The sequence below is a fragment of the Lepeophtheirus salmonis genome, chromosome 8 (genome assembly GCF_016086655.4).
Source record: "Lepeophtheirus salmonis chromosome 8, UVic_Lsal_1.4, whole genome shotgun sequence".
Classification (NCBI taxonomy): domain Eukaryota; kingdom Metazoa; phylum Arthropoda; class Copepoda; order Siphonostomatoida; family Caligidae; genus Lepeophtheirus; species Lepeophtheirus salmonis.
Window position 1 is genome coordinate 9,949,388 of NC_052138.2, and position 25,915 is coordinate 9,975,302.

The 25,915-nt window shown below is 31.8% G+C and overlaps 3 protein-coding genes and 1 long non-coding RNA gene across 5 annotated transcripts; 1 reads left to right on the forward strand and 3 right to left on the reverse strand.

The window, feature by feature from the left end:
• Positions 1-1,954: 1,954 nt before the first annotated feature.
• LOC121123356 (mitochondrial import inner membrane translocase subunit Tim8 A) lies at positions 1,955-2,776 on the reverse strand. The gene is made up of 2 exons (XM_040718471.2): positions 2,630-2,776; positions 1,955-2,414 (listed from the first exon to the last, which is right to left on the reverse strand). Exons 1-2 carry the CDS (start codon positions 2,711-2,713, stop codon positions 2,253-2,255), a joined length of 246 nt encoding a protein of 81 aa, XP_040574405.1. The 5' UTR covers positions 2,714-2,776; the 3' UTR covers positions 1,955-2,252.
• Positions 2,777-3,571: 795 nt separating this feature from the next.
• On the forward strand, positions 3,572-8,111 carry Rpn5 (regulatory particle non-ATPase 5). Its single transcript, XM_040717292.2, has 3 exons — positions 3,572-5,445; positions 5,509-5,690; positions 6,813-8,111. Exons 1-3 carry the CDS (start codon positions 5,289-5,291, stop codon positions 7,902-7,904), a joined length of 1,431 nt encoding a protein of 476 aa, XP_040573226.1. The 5' UTR covers positions 3,572-5,288; the 3' UTR covers positions 7,905-8,111.
• Positions 8,016-9,883, reverse strand: Idh (isocitrate dehydrogenase [NADP] cytoplasmic). 2 transcript variants are annotated; one of them, XM_040717294.2, is made up of 3 exons: positions 9,561-9,883; positions 8,900-9,476; positions 8,016-8,836 (listed from the first exon to the last, which is right to left on the reverse strand). In XM_040717294.2, exons 2-3 carry the CDS (start codon positions 9,417-9,419, stop codon positions 8,124-8,126), a joined length of 1,233 nt encoding a protein of 410 aa, XP_040573228.1. In that variant the 5' UTR covers positions 9,420-9,476; positions 9,561-9,883; the 3' UTR covers positions 8,016-8,123. The 2 variants fall into 2 exon arrangements, with proteins under 2 accessions (XP_040573228.1, XP_071746826.1); XM_071890725.1 differs by lacking the exon at positions 9,561-9,883 and having other exon boundaries at positions 8,900-9,553.
• A 3,568-nt stretch (positions 9,884-13,451) lies between these two features.
• On the reverse strand, positions 13,452-15,385 carry LOC139906138 (uncharacterized). The gene is made up of 3 exons (XR_011781450.1): positions 14,707-15,385; positions 14,515-14,654; positions 13,452-14,453 (listed from the first exon to the last, which is right to left on the reverse strand). It is a non-coding gene; the product is annotated as an uncharacterized lncRNA (long non-coding RNA).
• Positions 15,386-25,915: the final 10,530 nt, after the last annotated feature.

Consider the following 25,915-nt stretch of genomic DNA (forward strand, 5'->3'; position numbering starts at 1 on the left):
TGAAATAGTTAATCATTAATGTTGTTGTTTTCAAATTTGACGAGTAATGTATTTTCATGATTATCACTAAGTTTGAAGGCATCACATGTACGAAAGTAGTATGAAGGTAATGCAGTGTTGCATACAATAGATGCGATAACATGACGGTACGTTTGATATGTTTTTATTTTGGCTTATTCTCGATCCTATAATCATAAGTTATTTATAGTATCATTTTTATTGCTTTCTAATATAATATCTAAATTTTCAATTATATTATACTTACTTATCAAGAATCTTAATTTATTTCATTAATCAATAGAAAATATGTATAGTATATACAATACGAGTTTAAATATATAAGAATTATACTAATATACCATAAAAGCGGCTCTACATTCTCTAGTTAGTGCTCTTATTGGAAGTGATCCCGTTAAGATTCCACTTTGAATTTCGGATATGTTTGAAAACATACATTGAGACATGTTCTACTAAAATTAAAACAAAATCGGGTTTGATACTGGGCAGGGGCGCCATTTTGAAGGCCTAACCAGAAACCCAAACTTTCATTTTTGATTCAAATAAGATTATAATTTAATATAAATTATAGTTTGTTTTCTTTTGCATCTATTGATGTGATTTTAGTTAAAATTGAGCTGCTATGAAAGGAATTATGGCCTTCTGAACGAAACTGGTCCAACACACTTTCAGCGGCCCTAGAACAGCCCCGAGTCACAGAACCTTAATATTTCACACACTCTCTTTTTCCATATAGAAAAGCCAGCTCACCAAAGATCATCAAAATCGGTGATGATCATGCTGTGAATTGCAAAATAGTGTTTAAACTTGACGTGCACCTATTTTCTTGCCTAGCGGTAATCAGTAAAAAGTTAAACATTAAAATAAGTAAATCATTATATATTTGGTTTATGTAATTCCTTTATACATAATAAGAATCAGTATCGGTTCCATAATGATGGTATTGGATTCGACTGAAATTTAGTTATCGGTACATCTGTAGTTAATTCAGAGATTGTTAAAAGAGAATATTATTATTTGGTATAAATTTGACATAAAAAAGGTGTAATACTACAGCGCAAATGAAATACGGAAGGCCATCAACAAAAACGATGCCCGACGAAGTACTTATAATTAAGTTTAAAATTAATATTTAAATATGCCTTCATATGGAGAAAACATGGATACATTTTTGATCTTTTACGAACGTATGGGTAAGGCAAGCTTAAAGTATAATATAAATTACATAAATTAAACAAGGTATATATTATTTCTATTTCATCCCTGAATTTCCCAGGATCTCGAAATTTAAACATTCATCACGAGAGATTACACTGAAGGACAATATCCGTACAAATGTGAAAACCCAATTTGTAGGGAAGACAGGGTTAAGTTGAGCAGGTTTTTGCAAGAATGTTCATAGTACTCTTATTTTTATTTTACAAATTTATTAAAACATTAGTTGAAGAATATGTCTAGCCGGTTAAAATCAACATCACCATAAAGACGTTAGCTATTATAATATCTCCGTACTGATAAAAGAATGATCAACTTATCCCCTAACTGAGGTAAGTTGATCACCCTGGTGGGGCAAGATTATCATTGTTAAACAAACATACATATAACATATACCAGGTAACATAGTAATAAATAATTGTAAAATGGTAAATACCTTTGCTATTATAACCCTAACTATTGGATGGTATATAAAATACATAATATATAAATCGCTCTACTGCATCGCTTCTCGAAGATGCAGCGCCATTACTACATTTTCATTGGCAATAACGATTAAAATGTAGAATTCTATCCGAGAAAATACTAATATTTCTAACAGCTCAGAGCGAATCCATGTATTTTAATAACTCTGCGTTGGCCTCCATAGAGTTCAATCGCATTCAGGCTACCAATCACAGGCACTAAGTTAAAAATTAACGACTTCTGGACAAACAAGAAATTATTTTGTCGAACAAATGTATAATTAAACAAAAAATCTTCAAATTCAATAATCCATAATTGAGAGGAAAATAAATTATATACTTTATGATGATATAAAATACATCAAATTATGTAAAGAGCTCCTTGAGTAGTATACATACAGATTCACAATATAATACAAATAATTAAACATTATATTATATAAATAAAACATGAATTTGGTATTGAACCAATAGTATAGAAAATATAAATTAATTATTACTGATCACATATAAATCAAATTGACAATGACTACGACTAATTCCAAAAGTATAGATTCAAGAGCCCATACTGTGTAAGTTTTTCGTAAGATGTATATTTGCATCTAAGAAGCGATCAACGCAATTTTTAAGACATGTCTCTGTTCGAGAATCTAGCTTTGGCCCAGGTTTGTCAAAACAGGTATCCCAACATCGACTGTTTATATCGTGAAGTACAGACTGAAATTTAAAATTAGACAATAGATATATAAATAAATTTGGATCAATTAACAGGAGAAGCTTCAGCTACAACTACAAAAAAAAAAAGGAGATTGTTTAATCATTATTAAACGATCTCAATTAATTATTTTTTAATTACATTAGATAGAATTGAGAATTTTACCTATTAATTACAACTTATAAGACTTACAGATTCATCATGATTAAATAATTACTTGAATTTTTTGTCGTTGGGTTTCCCCTTTGATGAAGGATTGCATTTGAGGATCTTGTAGTAGCGTCCCAAGAGCGTCTTCCATGTTTATGTTTCCAATGGGGACTACGGATATGTTATAATATAGAAGTAATTCTGTTATGTTATTTTAGTGAATGAGTTCAAATCATAGAGATTTGGAGGAGCACAAGCTCCAATCACGCAACCTGTTGTGGTGAAAAACATCATTTATTATTAGAAATGCCCATTAGTCAACTCATTTTGTTTTTACACAATTATAAGACTATAATATTTTTCATAGTTGTAATTTTAAATTAACGTCGTGTAGTATTTTAAGCAACTCTTCCATCTTGGGATAATATTTAAAATCCTTAAATATTGTTATTGAGACTTACTGCATGCATACAACTCAAATTAAAACTTGATAATATCTTAAAAGGTTTTCTAACGTAAATGTTGAAAAAATTATTTAACTAATTATTTAAACCTTCAAAAATAAAGTATCAGCTTCAGTTCGTATTTGTAAAAATTGTTATGTAGTAAGTTTCATTCATAAAAGTAATTAATATAAAATATTATTCCTCTATTGATCTTTCAATAAAAATGTAATTAATTCACAATATCTGCAGAGTCGAGTATATTTGCAAAGGGAGTCGAATCGATTTGGAATCATATAATACAGATTTTAAATTAAAAATAAATTATTCATAGTTGTGAGTAGTATTATGAAATAATTTATGCCGATTATTATTTTAGGGACTGAGAATTTAAATTTAATTTCTAGAGTATTGTTTTTGAGGTTGGATGTAAATAGTTAGGAGATACCGGCTCAGAATCCAGCTATTTGAGGTTGCGTGATTGGAGCTTGTGCTACTCCGGATAGTAATATTAGAACTAATTGTTTTAGATCATACTCAAAATAAACAAAAGTCCGAACCGATCATTATAAATGAGTTATAAAATGAGATATTTTTTTAGAAAATAAATTCAATGAGTTTTTATACTATTCGTATAAGAACTCATTGATAAGTCGGTTCTTAAAAAAATTTCCCCTTGTTTATCATTAATGTTTTTCTCTAGATAGAGTGATAATTTTACCATGTTCAAGGAAAGAATTCATTCATTTGAGGGGGGAGATACAGTTCCTCCAGCCCAACCTCTGAGGGTGCTATGTAATACCTATTTATTATAATACAAGAGTTAACTTATGAAAATTAATTGAAAGAGCTGAAACGAAAATACCATAGAAAATACATCACATCTTTGTTTATTTGAAAAATCAAATCGTGTAGTTGTAGCTTCCAGATTGTAATATTTCGTATACGGTATATTCAGTTAATTATACTATTTATAAATGAATCATTAATCAATATTTTTTTACAGAAAATACTTTAAAAACCCATTATATAAGGTTATGATGGCTATGGTTTATGTCACGAAACTCTATAAAAAAACTATTTGAATCATCAAACACAAAAAGCCCATATTTAAATGTTAGATAACATTCAAAATTGTTCAAATTATACAAAAGTAGAGATATTCTCATACAAAAAAATTTAAGAAAATTTGACCATGTTTACTCAAAGAATTATAGGTATATTTCAAGTGGAAACCTATAGTAAAAGACACGAGACAAACAAGAGGTTTACATACACTGTAGAGATTACATCAAGTTTTTTTAATTTCCTAAGTTCATGATCCCTATGGAACATTCTAAGGCAATAGATTAAAACTTAAATAAATGAGCTATGTGTAGGATCTAAACCTACTTTTAATTGTATTCTAATCTCTGGCAATGGGTAACTACACAGACCCACACCAAGTTTTTATCAGTTATTCGTAAGTACAGTATATCTAGAGAGTTTTCAGAGGGTGTCAGCATTGTTGATGTCGACCATGTTGGGGGCCTAAACAATCAAGTTTTATAACAATGGACACGATTTTTTATTAATATTAAGAAAAATTCTGAACTACTGTATGTCAAAATGAGACAAACAAATAAAATGAACTCCTCTATTGTTTTGTTTTATTATATATATGATCCTAAATTGTATTAAAAATATGTTTTGATATCGTTATACAATCCTATTTTGGTGTTCTAGTTACGAATTAGTTATTGCAATGGATAGACTAAGATATTTTTCCGAAAATATCGTAGTCTTCACGTCTTTAATCGATGGAGAAAAAAAAGTACCCTTAGTACATAATACTTTGATTTAATTCAAAATATCATGGATTTAATCAGTAGTATTTAATGCAGACGTTCGAAGTTTAGTATTTATAAACCCATTTGATGGAGTCCTACAAAGGTTTTTTTCGGAAATGTGTCCATTTTATATAGTAAAAACGTTAATTTTGATCCCCGAAAATGATGTTCCCTTCAATTACAATGAATTTATGACGGCAGTGAAAATGCTCAACATCTTCAGTACAACACGATGAAAATCATAAATTAATTGAAACTCTGAAAGTAGTTTGAACCGTTAACACTACTATTTTTTCTTTTTTTTTCTTTTCTATCTTTCTCTTTCTTTCTTGCTTTATTTAATAAATAGCCGTGTTAGCTGTGGATCTTATGTAAAAAGAACTTATTTGATCGTGACTTAGCGCATTTCTTAAGTTATTAAATCATAAATATTATCCCCCAGTGAATCTTGAAAATGAGTCCGGCAAATAAGAAGATGGACGTGGATGTCGAGTCCAAAATTAATGAAATCATTGTGGAAGGAAGTGGAATTGGTCCCAAGATGGAGGTGGACTACGCTGAAACGGTCAATGAGACGATTCCTAAGGCAGAGAAATTAGTTCGAAGCGAAGGTTTGGAACGAATTAATTAATCCTTTTTTGGGAGAATGTTTCTATTTTTGTGTATGCTTATAGGGAAATTAAATGAAGCCTTGGAACTGTTGAGCGCTATGGAGAAAAAGACGCGAGTTGGAAGTGACTCCGCTTCCACTGGAAGGATCTTAGTCTGTGTTGTTCGACTCTGCTCAGAGTCCAAAGCTTGGGATGACTTGAATCAACAAATTCTCCTCTTTTCCAAAAAGAGGGGACAGCTTAAGGCATGCACACAATGAATACTCTCTACTCGAAGGAACATCCCTTCTCATTCACTCTCTTACACTCAGTTAGATTTCATGTCTCTCAAAACTCAGTGCGGATTACATTTCCTTGCTTCGACTAATAGTCGTCAATTTTCATCAATAAATTACCCTTATTAATCCTTTGGCTCTCATGAAATTCCACTTAAAGTAGCCAAAACGCATCTTCACAATAAAAGGATAAAAAATTGATAGATTATATTTGAAAGGGGCCATATCGGCGCCAATATATATCTTTTTAAACTAAATGAAGGTTTTAAACTAGAGCTAATAATCTGAAGTATTTTAAATCATCCCACAAATGTGAATACAAAGACTTTAATTGACTCAACTATATCTTTGAAATATTGGATGTTATTTAGTGTTGAGGACGTCATTCAACTTTTTTTATAAAATCAGTTCTAGTACTGACAGTCCGAAAGACTTGACCAAAAAAATAAGTATTGATACAACACTTGTGTGTATTTAGGAAGAGATAAAATAATTGGGGATTTTCTCCTGTTCTTGAATTTTTTATGATAGTTTTTATATTGTTTACAAATCTTTATTTCTTCTATGGGATAAAGTAGCTACTAATAATTTGTACTATATAATCTCCTACATATTTAGTAGTTAAATTGCTTTTTTTTTTAATCTACGCCCGTTAAAAGAGGAATAGTATTTTGAGCATAACTTTTTGAGCATTTTGAACTATTTTTCAAAACGGAAGAAATTGTGACATACGCCTAAATTGATCAAAAGCCCATTATAGTATAGATATTTTAACTACTTATTCTTGGGATATCTTGAAATTCTAGGTCTTTATTTTACCCTATGTCCTTGTGTACGAGTGTTATATATCTTAGAATTTAGAAAGAAATTCTATTAACTCATGTTGAAGTTGTAGTTAACAAAATTTTAAATCATGGAAATCACGATTTCTAAAACGGAATTACAATTTCACCTCTACATTTAATTTATTTACCCATAATATCTTTCTTAAAATTTGACTTCATTTAATTCCATATTTTGAGTGCAATTTTAACAATTTCTCGGAATATCATTCAAGAAGAGAGTATTTATTCCTTACATATAATATAATAGGCTGCTGTGACCAAAATGGTGAGAGAATGCGTATCCTTAATTATGGAAGAAAAAGTAATGCCATCCCGTAGCGAAGAATATCGTCTTATCAATACCCTTCGTACTGTAACGGAAGGTAAAATTTACGTCGAGGTGGAAAGAGCCCGACTTACCCTGCGTTTTTCCTCGATGAAAGAAGAAGATGGAGACATGGAGGAAGCAGTGAAGACAATGCGTGAGCTACAGGTTGAAACTTATGGTTCTATGGAACGAAAGGAAAAAGTAGAATTTATATTAGAGCAAATGAGACTTTGTTTAGCTGTCAAGGACTACATCAGAACACAAATTATTTCTAAAAAGATTTCCGTTAGGTTTTTTGAAGATAAAAGTCCTGAAATTCAAGAATTAAAACTTAAGTTTTACAAATATATGATTGATTTAAATCAACACGATGGTACTTATTTGGATATCTGTCGTCATTATAGGGCAATATATGACACACCAGTCATTCAAGAAGATCAAGATAAAAAATGGAGCATGATGAAATATGCTGTACTCTATATTATTTTGAGCCCATATAATAACGAACAATCAGATCTTCTCAATCGCATTTTAAAAGAAAAAGTTATCGAAGAAACTCCTTCGTATAAATCTCTGCTTGAACAATTTACTCGTATGCAACTCATTTCACAAAAAAACCTTTGCCAGCTCTACGAATCTAAACTTAGAGATCCTAAAGAAACTGATGTATTTGATCAAAGTGAACAAGGAAAGAAACGATGGAATGATCTTAAATCAAGAGTAGTTGAACACAACATCCGTATTATGGCCAAATACTACACCAGAATAACACTCAAACGAATGTCTGAACTTTTAGATCTTTCTGAAGCGGAATCCGAAGACTTCTTATCTGGGATGGTTGTTAACCACACAGTTGAGGCTAAAACTGATCGTTTGAAAGGGATTGTTGATTTTACTCGTCATCAAGAACCTAATGATATGTTGAATGACTGGTCTAACAATATATCTAAATTAATGGGACTAGTAATGAAGGCTACACATTTGATAAATAAGGAGGAGATGATTCATAAGTTGGTCCATAATGAAGAATAAATTTCAAAGACTATATTTCTTTCTTATAATTTATAAATATCTATGCAACCGTGTTCTATCCTTGGAATTTGGAACGTTATTTTGATTAATGATAATAAAATAATTAAAATCTTATTATGAAAAAATAGATCATTGTATTTAATTGCCTTAAATAAAATGTGTATTAAAGTAGCACAAATGCAACTATACAATATGTTGGAATACCAATTCAAAATTTAATTATTTACCAAGCTTTTTCTTAAGGTTATCGGCTATTTTATCCAAAAATTCGAAGGTATTGAGATAGTCTTCACGTTTGATGTTAGAAACTCCCTTAATGCAAATTGCCAAATCCTTTGTCATGAAACCAGACTCGATGGTTTCAACACAAGTATCCTCCAAGGACTGACAAAACTTGGTCAAATCTGCGTTGTTGTCGAGTTTGGCTCTGTGAGCTAATCCACGAGTCCAAGCAAAGATACTAGCAATGGGATTGGTGGAGGTCTCTTTTCCTTGTTGATGGAATCTATAGTGTCTTGTAACAGTTCCATGTGCTGCTTCGGCTTCGACAGTTTTACCATCCGGACAAATCAACACTGATGTCATCATTCCCAATGATCCATATCCTTGAGCAACAGAATCTGATTGAACATCGCCATCATAGTTCTTACACGCCCATACGAACCCTCCTTCACTTTTCATAGCTTGAGCAACCATGTCATCAATTAGTCTGTGTTCGTAATATATTCCCTTGGCTTCATAACTTGTCTTATATTCCTCATCGTAAATTGATTGGAATATATCTTTAAAAACACCATCGTATTGTTTTAAAATCGTATTTTTTGTACTAAGGAAAAGTGGATAACTACGGTCCAAGGCATACTTGAAGCAGCAATGAGCAAAATCTTTGATGGATTCGTCAGTGTTATACATTCCAAGAGCCACACCGGGACCTAGACAATTCAACGGAAAATTAGATATAGATTAAGTAATACCACTTTCAAATACCTAAATACCTTTAAAGTCATTAATTTTGTACACCATGGGCTCGCCTCCATTAGCAGGCTTAAATACAAGTTCTAGTGTACCCTCTGATGTTACTTTAAAATCTTGAGCTTTATATTGATCAGCATGGGCGTGTCTTCCAACAACAATGGGTTTATTCCATGTTGTAACGAGTCTAGGAATATTTTTACAAATAATGGCCTCTCTAAAAACCGTTCCTCCAAGGATATTACGGATCGTCCCGTTGGGGGACCTCCACATCTTCTTAAGTTTAAATTCTTCTAATCTATTTTCATCTGGTGTGATAGTAGCGCATTTGATTCCGACATTATATTTTTTGACAGCTTCAGCACAATCTACTGTTACTTTATCGTCTGTTTTGTCTCTGTATTCAATCCCCAAGTCATAGGTGTGGAGTTCCAGTTCTAAATGAGGGAAAATGAGCTTCTCCTTAATGAGGTCCCAAATAATTCGGGTCATTTCATCACCAAGAATGTCAACCACGGGGCCAGCATTGATTTTACCAGACATGATGAGTGAGAAAGAATATCTATTGAGTGTTTTGAATTGTAAAAGAGTCCGACCAAACTGAAGGAGGAGAGAGTAAGGGTAGAGTGTAGTGTAATACTAATATTAGATAACAGATAAAATGAAAAATATTATAGCACTCACAGTACACTGCAAGCTGAGCCTTGTTATTCCTGCCTTATTTTTTAACCTAACGCAATCCTACTTTACTTTCATATAAGTCGAATTTATAAAGCTTTTATTATTTATTATGGATTTTCTTAAATAAAACCTCATTTATTATCAAACAAACATCACTTGTATATCCTACATCAAACTTCTGATTACTATCAAATTAATGTCAAAAATTCGAATTAAATGATAGTTTATATGTTATTTATATTATTATGTTTAAATCCGATCCAGTCTCCCTTCTCTTTTTCTATTTTTTCCTGAGGGCATGCATATCGCATTCGTTTGGAATTAAATGCTCTTTCAACTTGTGCTTATGTCAGTATAATTTAACTCAAAACATGTGTTTTGACTTATTATTGTCGAGGGAAGAGCTTTTTATTTTATTGACCTATAATTACATTTATCAAGAGAATCTGATTTTCAATTGTATATTTACACGTCGACAGTATTTAATAAAAAACCTGAATTGGAAGCTTTGATAAATAGGGGAGGGGAGGGGGCATCTGCAGAATTATATATATATATTTTTAATTTAAAATCACAAATTTTTGGAAAAATAATTCAAAAATCTACAGCTATTCACAAAAAAATAAAATTTTTAGAAAAAATATTCAATAATTAAATTTTTTAGAAAAAATATTCAATAATTAAATTTTTTAGAAAAAAATATTAATTAATTAAATGTTTAAGAAAAAAAATTCAAAAATCTATAGCTGTTCACAAATAATTTATTTTTTTAGAAAAAAAATTATCCTAATTAAATTTCAAATAAAAAACTCAGATATTAAATTTTTTTTTGAAAAAATTCAAAAATCCATCGTCATATAAAGATAAAAATTGTGGGGACGGGGGGGGGGCGGAACTTAACTCATCTGCCCCGTAAAAAATAACTTTGTGACGTCATTGGATGCATGTCGAAAGTTTTGGCTTCACTCTAAATATTTCCACAACTCGTCAGAGAGATTTTAAAGATATTGGCTAATTACAAGGTTAATGAAAATACAATTAACCTTGGGCTAATTATAGTATGAGGCTGCAAGACTAAATATAGATTTGAGATAAACTAGTGTTTCACTATTTCAGTGTGAGAAGGCAACTAAGTCATTGTAAAATGGTTAGATAAATTACCAAATAACCAATATTATCCGAAATTTTTGTTCACGCTTCTTCTTTCAATTTGATTTGAACCACGTGAAATGCTTATTCCCTGAGGTATTTTCAAAGTTTATGATTGAATTTTCGAGAATGTGATTTGTTTTGTTGACTGTTTTTTATTGTTCTGGGAGTGGTATTTGTTCGGGGCATCGGTTACACAAGAGAGGGATAGGAACAAAATAAAATATTTTAGTCGTCATAACTAATGATGACCAAATAATCCATAAAAATGGAGCTAAATATGCAAATAAAAAACTAAAAAATGTAGAAAACCCCAAAAATGCAAATAAATATGGTAAAATAGAATGTTTTCTTGTAAAAAACAAATATATAATTAAAATTTCTCAATCAAGCAAGCCCTTGTTCCATTGAATTATACTGTGGTGGGGCTAGGTACCGTCTTCTTAGAGTACTTGTACAAGAAGTCTTTGAACTCCCTGTTGTTGATCTTGGCCAGGGGGATATTAGCAGAGACCAAGGGCTTCACTAAGTTAGTATTGAAGACGCCATCACTGTTATCGTTGAGGGGGTGGCGTTGAACACCTTCTGTGTAGCTTTGTCTCCCTTGTTGTTTTAGTCTATATTCTTTTTGTGTCTGGCGCTCTGCCTATGCTGATCTAGCACACGCTTCCGGTGTGCTTCATCTCTAAAGTTGTAATGCTTGCATAGCAATTCCTTTGTTTCAGGGACCTAATATCCAAATATGTGTCCCACTGAGGGGTACACTATCTTAGGCATGGTCAATTTAAAAATATGGTCTTTCACATCAAATGAATGTAAATATATTGAAAATAAATTCCACTTGATGGCCCTTTATATTTATAGAGAAAAAACGGATTGTAAAAAATATAAATAGCGTTGGTGGCAAGATGGATATAATATATTTTTGAATATCCGAGTGCTTTTCCGTTTATAATTCTTGGCACCAAATGATTTATCCTTTCCTCTTCTTCTTCTTCTCCTCTTCTTCCTCCAATACTCGAACTCAATCCTCCCATTACTCTATTAACTGAATATTTTTTTACATAAAAATGGCGGGAAAAATACAAATAAAGGTCGAAAATGTCATAAAATACAAATTAAGGTCAAAAAGGTATAAAATACAAATGAAGGTCGAAAATACAAGGTATCATCCTTATGAAAAAACAAAGAATATAGTGTGTTTGTTGCGCTTATTACTTTCACCGTAAACTATTTTGCCTCAGGACATTTTGCCCAAAAAAATAAATGATCTTTATATGTCTTTATTGTACTTTTTGGTTGAAATTGCTGTTCCCTTTAATTTTTTTAATTAGAGTATATTATGTTTATTACTATAAAATGCATTCAAGAGTTATTATCTGTTGTAAAAATGAATGAATTATGTCCCAAAATTTCAATGCTTAAAAAAATTAGTATAATAGGGGAAAAAAAAACATGGCAATGATTCGAATAGAATAAATTCTAATCACTTCTCCCTTATTAATCAATTATAATTAGAGATGATCGATTATTTATATTGGAAATTGTTTATAGTTTTACTAGCAAAGGGTTACCTGCCGTTGAGAGCGGGAAATCATATTGATAATTGACAAAATACTTCATATACTAATAATTACAATATGAATGTTTTGTTGCTGTGGAGAAAGATACTGATAATTATAGAACTTTTTTTCGTACTATAATAATAATGATGGAGTGGGACTATAATTTAGTCAACATATACTAATCATACTTTATCAATCAGGTTAAGTAAGGACAAAGTGCACGTCATCACAGCAAATCCCAAAAAAACAAAAAAAACTTTTACTATTGCCTCTTGTAATCTTGCTACTATAATTAGGGATGAAAAAAACAACCAAAATTGTTATAAACTTCAAATAACATAGCAACAACGTACATGCAAAAAAAAAAAAAACTGTCTAATTGAGAATTCCATTTTTTAGTTTTGTCAAAAGACTGCCAAAAACTTTTGCCCACTAATTTTGAACAAAAAAAAGAAGTATAAAATACTATTTATTTGCTCTGTAAAGAGGAACAAACACCTTCTAATATTTTTTTATACTAACAAAAAAAAAAGTTATGTAGAATAATGTTGTCGAAAAATTAACCCTCTATAACTGGTTCATTTTTGCAAATATTTAAAAAACTATGTTTTTAAATTATACTTTATTTTATTTACGAATCCAATATTTCATTGCACCTAAAAAAACAAAAACGAAATTGCAATTTTCACTCTTCTTTTGTCCATAACTTTTTTGATTTTGAATAAATTGAGAAAACGCAGTTAATCGTTTAATTGTTTTTTGAAACGCCAGTCACTTTTTTTTATAACTCAACCACTTATTTAGTCTTCTTGAGCTCGATAAAACAGTTTTTTGTTTTGGGTGTAGCATAAGCTAATATTATATGATCCACATAGAAATGCTGAATTTCTATTAATTTCGATGATCAATTGGTCATAACTTCCTTAATATTGAAGCTAGAGATATGATTTTGGTATCAAAATGTCTTTTTTACACTGATCTATTATATAAAACAGGTTTAAAGGGGGAAAAAAATTGATTTTATTAAACATCTATCTACTACTGTATAATTAGGGTTGGGCATCGAGCGAGTTTGTATAAAAAGTGGAAGCGAGACATATTGATTAAAACTTACGGCTTTGGAGGATAGAATATCACGTGATGCTGGAATAAAAATAAGAATATTCTTTATGTCATAAGTATAGTTGATAATATTGTAGAGAAAAACGCGTGCAAGGAGGAGGGGAAAAAAAAAAGACATATGGTATCATTGTTTAAAATACTGATGTGATTATCATCTGCCTGCTTTATTATGATTTTTGAGGGTATAACGAATGTATTTATTAGCAAAATGTTTAATGAAGATATACTACGTATAATTGACTTCGACGTTTTTTATCCGTTACAGTAGATTTGAAAACGTCACACTCCATGAAATTGTAATTCATTATGAACCTTATTCTCAGAATAATAGCTAATGAAACGACAAAGTAGAGTATTTGAAATATATTTGAAGCTCAAAGTTTAAAAAAGAAGGCTTTAATTAAATATAATCTACATACTAAAAAATAAACCATTAAACATTTAAGTTAAATATACGAAATTAAACAATTAAAATCATATAACTATTAATAATAATAAATTATAAATACAGAATATTGAAATAATAGATTGATCCAGATAATTTTTTCTTGTTTTAACATCGGAATTCAGTTAAATATGTCATAACTTTAGGTTGCAATACACAAGCGAGACGTGGAGTTTAATCAAAAGATAATCACCCCTCTTCTTCATGTGGAAGTTGCTATATACAATTGTGCACAGGATAGATATATCTCTACCGATGAGATCTAACTAATTATTAATAATAAAGTAAATGTCAAAATCATAAAATTAGACAATAAATATAATAATAAAAAAATGTTATAAATAAATTCATCGTAAAGATTTAGAGCAAAAGCTAATTATGTAGTAATGTCCGGCGATATTACTCCCTATTAAGAGCATCAAAAAAGATTTTCCCCGTTATTTAGGTATGCTTATATAACAACATACTATGATCATGATGGATATACACAATTGTTAATTATAATGCAACACCCAATGTAACTACCCTCGTTGTTGTGACCATTTAAACAGTTGTGTTTGCCTTTTATGAGTTTTCTGAACACCATTTCTTGGAGCCCATCAACCATAGCTAAGCCTTTAGTGATAAAAAGTAATATTTATTGACTATGTAATATTGGAAAACCTAATTATCATACCCAAGTCTTAAAGCGAAGTAAGTAGTCTCAGACAAACTAGTTGCAAACCATCCAAAGCTACTACCCCCGTTGTTGTGACCATTTAAGCCGTTGTTTTTGCCCTTTACTGAGTTGTGTATCATAATTCTTGATATGTTTAGCTAAAATAGAATCATATTTTATGGTTAGATTTAAAAAAAATTGAATACTTACTGTGAGATAGTACAAAATTCAGAGTTCCATTTCGATATTCGTAAATACTTTTTACTGATAACTTGATCGTCATTTGGTGTGGATGACTCAAAACATTTTTATATGTATTTCTATATATGACATCAGTACCAACGTCCTCCATTAATTTAAAGATGGTTCCTCGGGAAGGGATATGTTTACCCTTGTATTTCTCCATAAATTTTTTGAACGTAGATGATTAGCAATGGATAAGGTTATATTACATGCAATAAGCATCGTTGTGAGATCAAAGTTAAAGTCTGACTTGATGTATTCATCGTCAAATTGATTTTATAGATGAATATCCATACTCTTGTTATGAGATGAGGATAATGAGTGGCGTGTAATTCTAGACAGGGGACTAAAGGCACATTTATATCGACAAATCTGTTTCTCATCCGGTAAGTATTTTCCAAATTCCTGGGCCTCCATTTTCATAAATCCAGACAGAAGGCGACGTCATTTTGGGGATTTTATTCAGTTCTCTATCGACTATCACCATCTCATATTATATTAATATTGAATAATAAAGGCGGGAATGATAACGTTCATGATTGATAGAAGAAGATGTATATTATTTAATCAATGATGCCATAAGTAATTCTTCTTTTCTCCTCGCACGCTTTTCTATTCTTACCAAAATTATCACCCTTAGTCATAAGTCATATTAGACTAGAAGAGTCAATATAAAAAGTAGTTTAAATTTTAAAATTCACGAATACCTGATTTACTTCGTGAAAATCATGAAAAAACTTCCAAATTTCTATATCATAGATTTATTAAAAAAGTCGCTAATATGATATGTCATACAATGAGTAGTCAAAAACATATTATTATCACTTAACCCGTAGCAGTAGATTACTAGTAAATTTAGACATTCCGTCTCCAGCCTCTCCAGTTTTTTTAATGAATTCTCATATCGGGAGCTGGTTAAATAATGCACCCTCCCTAGAACAGCTTCAGGACGGACGGCAGTAGGATGCCTAATCCGGCAAACTATTGACGATCTAATGCTATGGCACAAAAAGTTATAGTCATTTTTACATGTGCCCGTACTGATTGTATGTTTTATATGAAGTGTAGCAATAAATGTTTTTAAAAATTAATTACTTGTAAATTAAAAAAACAAAAAACTATTATAACGTATATTTGTGATATTAAGTTAAAGAAAAACACCAATAAAAAACAATTAGTTATAACTTCTTAGTGACCACTGACCATAAAGGATGAATAGATAACTTTGGCATGAAATCTAAAGAATAGAAATTAGGCAATAAAGTAACAAATTATTTAAAAAATATTGTTAATATTTACGTGTTGACAATTAAATGAGAAATTGCCATGATCCAGAACATTTAAAGCGATGTTACACGGAGCAAATAATTCTGCTACGTCCAAATTGAACCATGAACCGTTAAATTCTCCTTCGTCTCCTTGAATCTTGTGTTTCTTGAAGACTTTTAAGTTGTTGATGTGATGGGAGGTTTTGGAGTGGTGGATTACTTGCATAAAGAATGAGATGGGCACGAGAAACCACAAAAATGGCAAGATATACTTTCATTTTCCAAATGATAATTCCACACATTAGTACCTCCGTTGTGTTAGATACCCATGAAAAAAGGCTACGTTTTCTTCGGCATGATGATGATGCACGTGAGAGAGCAGTAAGGGGAAGTCGCTTTGCTGATGATTAGCACAATACTGAGGAAAAGTTGTTTAGAAGATGCAAGGATACCAACGTGTTTTATTCCTTTTTTTATTTAATCTCTTTCAACCAATCAAATTCTTTCTTTTTCAACGATTCCAACAACCATACGGCAATTCTTAACCCAAAGAGAAGAAACTGATGTTAGACAAACTATCCACAAAAATCCATAATTATTCAGTGAAAATTAAATTTTTTGGATAAAAATTTCAAAAATTAAATTTCGAATTTAAACTTTTTTGAAAATAAATTAACAATATAACATTTTTTGAAAAACAATTTCAGCAATAAATAAACAAAATAATATTTTTTGTAAAAACATTTAAGAAATCCACAGCTATTTTCTAAAAATTAATAATAGAATTTTTTTATAAATATAACTTTTTTGAAATAAAAAAACAACAACAAATATTAAATTTTGTGGAAAAAGAATCCAAAAATCCATAGTTATTGACAAAAAATAAAAGTTATTGGAAAACTAACTCAAATATAAAATTTGAAATACGAAATTTAAGAAAAAAAAATATTTAATCAACAGAAGTATGCTTTTGTTGATTAATAATAGAAAAATGTCGTCTTAAACAAAAAAAAAACGAAAATTATATTAACGTCGATGTTTATTTCGAAGGTAACTACTTATTTCAAATTGGATATCATATTTAGGATATATAAACTATATTTACATTATCGAGGAGTGCTTAATATACCCTTTGTTAACTACTAACAGATTTTATGGGCTTTTGTTCCTTTTCAGAGGAAAGTTTGGGATATATAATAAAAAACAAAACAAACGACAGAAATATACTTATAACTATTAGAGTAATCATTATTTTTGATGAAAATGTCCTTTTCAAAGTATGAATGAGACATGTTTAAATGATAAATTATACGGTGTCAGGAAAAAACGTCTAGGAAAACTGGCATTGAAAAACATTTCCTGGGAAAAAAGAGAGGAAAAGTGCGTATTTTTTGGGTGACATCCCAGTGTGACCTGGAATCCACTTCAAAAAACGCTGATACAGATAATCTTTTTTCAATCTTCTTCATATGATATGAAATACTTTTAAAACTAATATTTGTTGCTTTATTCATGAATCATGGGATTTAATTAAAAAATGGGACAACTCAAAGCGTAAGGATACTTTTATTTTTTTAAATATATTTTGTAGACATATTTTTGTTACATTTCATATTAGAGTTGTCAAGGAGTATGCGTACAAAATATTAGACTTATTGATCAACTTTTTGTTTAAAAATACCACTTTAATCGAAAGTTATCAGATTTGATCTAATTAGGACAAGAATATTTGCAATTTTTCTTTGATGTGTATTATATTTATGTATGTACAAATTTTGACAAAGCAGACCAAAAAACTTCCACTGAAGTTCCGATCTTTAATAGTGTGCATGGTGCCACTCAAACTGATAACATTGATGAACTCAATAAAGAGGAAATTGCAACTGGGGGTGGATCTAGGTTTTGTTATTTTTTTAAATTGTTGTACGAAAGGAAGATGACTCTTTGCCTACAGAAGATGAATTTCTAGATTTTGATATGGTGGAAATATGAATAATGAAGTTCGTTATACCAGCATAGGATCATTCCCATATTACTTTAGAGATGGGCTCTGGAAAAGCACTGATAAGAATTAAAAACCCCATTCAAATTGTGAAAAAGTTTTAAAAGTTAGAGTTGCCTTTAGAATATATTCAAGGACAGTAACAAAAGATTTATTATAGATATTGCCGGTATAAAAAAAACAACCCTGGAGTTTCAACGCAGTTAAATGTTTAGGATAGAGGCACTCAGATGTGTGGGAAGAGTATCTAAGGACGTCTTCAAGAATACTCTTTGCTTATTCACAGAAGAAATTGAAATGACGGGCGACATATGTTCACTCGGAGACAAATAAGAATAGTTTAGATAAGCACCCAGCACTTAAAGGAGTGAGTTTTAAACATTCAACTAAGATATGTAACCTGGAAAATGTATCGATAAGAGAATATAAGGAATATTTATTGAGGGAGCTTAAAGGGGGCGACAAATAACTTACTTAATCAAAAAAATATGTGACCAATAGTGATGGAGACACTAATACAGAGAGAACTGCACCTTAAGCTATTACCTAAATGATGTCTGTAATACTGTAGAGGATTTCTCTTCTAGGTCTCCATCTACAGAGGCTAATGAAAAAACAGCTTCTGAGTAAGCAATTACTGATCCCTTTATTGACTCGTCAACGCTCTCAAACTCAGAATCTAGTTACTATACGCTTACCCTCACTGATTACATTGAAGATCCGGAGATGGCTCAAAATAGAAAAAATAAAACCAAAATAAGGCCGAGATTTGTCATTACACCTACAAGGAGTAACTATACTTTCATCTATCTAAGCTAAAATTTAAAACATATTGGAAATTAAATGTATCATTCCTCAATGATAGTTCTGCTCGTAACAAAATAGAAAAAGTAATTGATGAATGCAGGTAATTGCTTGATAATAAAATACTTTCCCTTTGCTCAGCCCTCCGACGTGTAGAAGAAAGGTCAATATTTTTTTTTTTTGGGCGAAGGTATAATCGCTCCATTCGAACAACGAAAGGATATAACCCCTCTTCAAGAGCTTAAAAAGATGAGTGATAGTGGACTCGATATTCAAGAGGATCTGGATAACAATATTCGAAATAAAAACGAAGTCAGACTAATAACATCTAAATCAGACCTGATTGAAAAAAATATAAAGTGGTCTTGTCCTTCTCTGCCGAAAAAAAAAATTCAAAGTTCGAGGAAAATTGTTGCTTTAAGATGGGAAAATGGAGAGGTAAATCAAAGCTCTACAAAAATTACACAAGAAATCTTGTCGTTTTATTCGAGTCTTTATAGATGTAGCAATTGTAAAAAACAAGGTACCTGCCCATTTTGTTTCAGATGGAGAAAGTGCAGAGAAGAGTTATCACTGGAGAATTTAGATGACGTTGGTAAAGATCAGCAGGAAGAAATTGATTGTAGCGGGCTTGATTCCATCTCATACGAAGAAATACAAAAATATGTAAAGAATTAAAAGAAAAAATTTATATCCCAAGGGTTGCCATTTGAATTTTATAAGATATTTGCGAAAAAACTATGCCCCATCTTTGTAACTTCTTACCAAAAGATTTGGAACTTAGGTTCCATTCCAAAGTTTATGAGTGAACGGGTTTTAATTCTGATACCAAAGAAAGACAAAGACAAACTGAATACAGCAAATTATAGACCGATAACGCTTCTTAGTATTTAATACAAAATTCTAACAGGAATTATCAATTATAGAATAGTCCAAGCACTTCCATCCAATATACCAGGATCACAAAAACGAAATGAAGATGAGCAGAATACATTCCAAGTTCGATCCCAGATACCATTGATACAGATAAGGCGAATGGGAGGGACTTTTTAGTGATGCTGGTGGACTTTCAGAAAGCCTTCGGTTCCATTTCCCATAAATATATACTGTATGTGGAGATATGCCAGAACCAAGTAAATTTAAGAAAATCATGGTTGATGATCCTTGGAGATTTGCATTAAAATCCTGAATATGCGGAAATATCGGTCTGGAATTGTAAACGCATTCAGGGCTTTATAATCTCCACAGGGCCTCAAATCACAATTCTTCTCAGGTACCATGTGAGTGGAGACGAGTAAGGATAATTCCTAATTCTAATATGTTATTATTCCATATTAAATAGCTTTAAATTTATACAGAGGAATTTTCCTTGCTTTGGCATTAGCCGGGGAACCATTAGTGGTGTTGTGTGTAATATATACAAAGTAAAGGTGGAATGTCTAAACAGCAAATTACACTTTCTGAAAATGCCTTTTAAGCAATCAGCTGAGACAGAAAAACAAGTGATGTTGACAGACGAAAGCGAAGTAGGTATCCCTATAGCTCAAAGTTTGGTCAAACAATCAATGAGTCGAAATCTTTATATGTCAAGCAACAAGTCAAAACAACACGGAAAATCAATTCCTATGATGAAATGTGAGACATCAGCGTTGCGGAATATCCATGAAAATACCAGGAGAAGACCTAAATCGATTGTACTTGAATTCAAACAATTAGTAGCTATAGTTGAAGAGTTTGCTCCGGTCAAAGATGTTCCTCTTTGGGATTGGTTCTGATGTGCTGGAGTGACCTCTATAATAGTTAGTTTAGCTCCAGTATTCAGTAGAAATGGTTGCTTGGATAATATGTTGCTGTTAAAGAAAAGTGGACTGGAGGTTGAAGAGGGGATTACATCGACCCGTTGCCGTTTCCGTTCAACACTATAGGCTTCACCAAACGCTAGCTTTTGAAGCAAATTTTTCGTGATAAAAGCATTGTCCAGATGTGTCATGGGTTTGAAATGACTTGCTTCTACTTTCCTCAGGTGTTCCTTCATTTTGAGTGAGCAGATAACTTGTTCCGAACATGTAATATTCTTTTCAAGTCGTTATAGCTCTGTAGTTGGAGATGTGTTGACGGTGAAAATGCTACGTGAGGAGCCACATAATTATATTTAGTTTTTCAAGAGGTTATTTTCCTCGATTAGAATATGGTTTCGACAAGACCAAACCACATTTTTGGATTGCTAATCCATAACTCAGGCAATTTAACTTGCGTGACTATAGGAATGTGCGAGTTTCACTCAGTGAAACTGCTTCGTTTTGCTCCAAAGTAGGTTCAACGTCTTCAGGTCTAGTCAATGAGTAGTAAAGATAAGGAAAAGTTAAAATATTCGTTTGCTGGAGTCACAAATGCAGTTAATTCTCCATTAAATAATTGAATTTTAGTTTTATCTGTTCTATGTTTCACACACTATATATAAATTCCTGAAAAAGGAATAGAGTAGTAAAATAATATAAATAAAAACAACACATTAATTTTGTGATCTGCCAACTTGATTCGTATTCGCTACAGCCCCCAAAGGGGTGCTGTACGATTAATCTTGCGTTTAGAGGGGTACTTGAATTGACGACCAAATAATGTTATTTTGCTCAGGGTCTTTGGATTAATCGTTGGGATAAGCTCTGATGGCATGAATGCTGTTTGACATGATCGATACTATTGGTTTCATGTTTCCCACCACCTTTGTTCATCTTAATAGTTTTTTTCATTGCGTTCAATAACCTTGAATGCACCTTGATAGGGTGAGTCCAGCGCTTTGTTAAAAGACCGAAGATCTAATAAAAGCATGTGAGCCACTTTTTAATTCAAGGGTAATGTACGAAGGTCTACTTTGTTGCCTCATGTTAGTAGGAGCTAAATATGACATGGTAAACTGTACATAATCTGCAATGCTTGATATATCAGTAACAGTGTCATTCCAGTCATTTTTTAAAGTAAATCTGGCGAAAAATATGGTTTCAGTCATAATTTAAAGATTTTTGAAAAAAGCTCCGATTTGATTTTAACACCCAATATTATTTTCATATTTCCCAGAAAAATATTACACCGGACATTGGTCCGTTTATACATCTTTGGTTAATTTGAAAAAAGTATGGTCCATACTGGAGAGAGATGGGTTGGTTGTGAGAGTCGATTATTAATAAAATTCTACAAACTATACGCTCTAACGAAGTTTTGAACTTTAATCCAAGATTGAGATGTCGGGGCAAGTTTTTTCAGGGGAGGAAGACTAACTTCTGTTGGGCCCTATCTATCTGATGGAGATACAGAGCCAGGTAATTTCATTCTATTAACTAGAACCAAAAGGTTAGTCTCAAGTCAACATTCCAAAACTTGTAACCTTGAGCCATCAACAGTCTTCTTCATAATAATGGAAGCACTCTCTAAGAGTAGAATAAGATGTCTAATAGACTAAGTGTCAACGACTGAGGGCCGTCTCTTATCGACAATAGAAGATTGGAAAGCCTAGATTTGAAAGAAATGGTAAAGGTATTCGACTCTATAACAATACTTAAAAATAACTTAACAGATTCTCATTAAAAATTGTTGAGCTACCAATTGGGCACCTCTTCTCCAATAACTCCTTCGAAGAGTCTGTACTACATACAATGGATATACTAGAAGCTTTCTAGCGTTGTTATACTCTATGACGTCGAAAATGTACTGTTCACTTTCTTGCACAAAATTTTATATTATTAGGCATTAAATTTACACATCTATGTTTGGATGTATTAGTCACCTTTAGGTGATTATTAAATCAAATAAAGAAATTAATATTTAAAAAAACCTGTAAGCCTTGTATTAAAATTTTTGAATGGGAAAGATAATTTCTTTTTAAAATGGATTAAATTTTCTAAAAAAAGGTGAATTCGATCAATTTTTTTTTTTTTTTGGGGGAAGGGGTTGAAAAACCAGGCAATCCCCCACCCCCACCCTCCGCAAAAGAATTAATATTATAGAATTTTAGAATATTTTCTCTGCACTTATGCTACTATAAATGTCGACGGGTATCCTCTCAAATAGTGGTCCTATATTTCTTCTCCTCTCCCCTTAAATTATATAACAGGCACCTGCTATTAATAAGTGTTTTAATTCAGTAGTACCATGTGACTCGAACGAGCCTTCTCCTTGCATTCTATAAAATGTACAGGGTTCGGAAACAAAACGTGGACTGTTAATAAATGCTAATTATGTAATTAAAATAGAAAGGTTTTGTGATTTTCCCCTGATTATTCCGAATTTCCTGTCCCTTTTGCATTCGTATATAATCATAAACATTTCTCAAATCTTCTATCATGAATGAGCAATAAACAAAAAAACAGAGGATCTCAGACCTTCTGGATGCCATAATTACTACTACAATGTGCTGAGGTTCATCATACTACTATGGCTCAAGGCCACCTACCCAAAGGACAACTATGTGTGGAGCCAAGATGGTGCACCCTCACACACATTGGCCAGAAGTTCTGAATCGACAACATGGCGGATTTTTGGACCAAGGACATGTGGCCATCATCTTCACCGGATTTGAACCCGTTGGACTTTGCTGTGGAGGGTACTTTGAAGAGGGAGACTAACCGGACATCTCAACCGAACATGGACTCCATGAAGGGCCCCATTGTGAAAAAGTGGAACAACTTGTCCAAGAAGTTCATCATCAACTCCTGAAAGGCTTTCCGCCGCCGTGGGGAGGCTGTGATTGCTGCTGAGGGCTGCCATATTGCGTTAACATGTTCACAAAAGTCGTTTCTCAAAGTTTTGTTTACTTTGGAGTCATGAACCAGGTCTGAAAACTAGTCTTCAATGTCTTCTGCTTCCTTTAGGAAGTTGTCACTTTTTAATACTGGAAAATATTGCTGAAACTCGTTCAGCAGCTGGTTGAAGTTGATGAAGTTTTTAAGAACGTTGCTGACACCGCCAGGAGTCTCACTGATTCGTGCCAATGTTAAAAAAGCAGTAGCATTGCACCAAGTTTCAAACTTGCCTCTCTTTTTCTCGCGCATATGTACACAAATCTTAACCCTTAGCATACAATATAATCGCAACTAACGTACACTAACTAAAATAACAATAAAAATATATACACATATGAGTAATGACCTAATAATGGAAGCTACCCACCTGTTACACCAAGGAGAGACGTGAGAGCAGTGAGTTTGCAGGGAGCCGCTTTTGGCATTTCTAAAGAAACAGTGCTATCACTTTTGCCCAAACAACACTTAAAATATATTATATATTGATTGTTTTTTGTTATTAAAACAGCCTCTGAATGGTTGTGATTTGAAATTTGGTTGAAATTGATGTATAATATATGATTTGTGGAAATACCGCAAATTATACCTTTGGGGGATTGCCTGGTTAACTAGAGGTTTAGTGGAGTATGACAACAAAGTTAAAGATGTTTCCAGTTCGGCTATGCTCGAAATAATTGTAAAAATAAGAGGCTTCAGATTTTTGAGTATAAATTTGTTCTCCTGCAAAAGCTGTCATCTCTGCGAGAAGATCAATGGATGGGACTGTAGCTTTAAAAACTAAAAGATTTAAAGAATAAAAAAATAATACCCCTCAGACTGATAATGAGGTCGATCTAGAATATGACAATCCTCAGATAACTGGCTCTTTGCAATCAATCATAACATGGAACCTCTAGAGGACAATCAGTCTAGTAAAATGAAGAGGATGTAAACCAAATTAAGACCTTAGTATCAATAATAGTTGAAGGGTTTACTTCCAACAAATAAGATGAATCTGTTTTTGAAGATCAAATAGAAGTAATGAAGGATAGAAATCTACCAAAAAACGTGTATAGGATCTAGAAAATCCAGAAGACTTCCTTACCATATATGAAAGGACAACATACTACCGTCAAGGTCAGGATCTAATACAAAAAGACCTACTTCCGAATCACGTTTAGAAACTGGTAGTGATGATCAACCTGAAAACCCCATAAAACATCCATGAAAATCATTTTATCTTTAAATTGTAATTCGTTAAGGAGTTATGTAAATCCTCCCTCCCAGAAACAGAAAAATAAATATGTCAGTCACAATTTTTTTTCATTAAATGTTAACTCACTACAAAGTATTCGTTGATACTAGTGTAACTTGGAAAATAATTTTGTTTGATTGGATTGTTATGCATCTTTTTCATCTTTTAATAATGACATAATGAATGCAAAAAGAAGAGTCACTACTTTGATCAAAAATATAATTTTCCCCAATGTAGAATTTTGGTGAAAAGACAGAAACCTTATAAAGGCAAGATATAAATTATTGGGCACTCAAATTGACATTATAGGAATAAATGGTCCGAATAATGATTATCCTGAATTTTATAGTTTCAAACTTGTGTCCATAAAATCAAGCAAACCTACTATAATAGCAGAAGATTTTAATGTCAAGCTCAAAGTCAGTAGGGATTCAACATCACGTACGCAAAATTCTGATCCTAGAGCTACTAAAGCTTATAACTCAATTATTGTATCTTGTCGCTGGTAGACAAATGGGTAAAATGCATACTTTTTCCTCCTTAGACAAATTTTTGAGGCCGGTATCCTCCCGTATAGATTTAGTTCTATTCAAAAGTTTATTTAAAGAATCTTTGAAGTTATACAGGGTGATAGAAACACAACAGGCATTTTTGTCCAAATTGACACTTTTTGGAAGGTGATTAAAAATAAAAAGACATAAAAGCTAAAATCTATCCTATTAATACACCAAGTCAATTATAAACACCAAGGGATACATTTTTTCCTAGTTTGAGGAAATGCTTAAAAAAATATACCAAAAAGCTGCAATCACAACATCACAAGAAATAATTAGTCCCCTAAATACTTTGGAGAATATTGCTAATGAAGAAGTGTCAATACAAGAAATAAAAAACTTCATCTTATGTTAAGGGAAAAAATACTTATTGTACAGAGTAAGGCTAAAACTTAACATCATTGAGGACTTATCCCACTCAAGATTACAAGCTTGACAACAACAGAATAATAAAAAAATATATCGATATTTAAAAAGGATGGTGAAATTTCTTAAAATCCGACAATTATTATGCGATG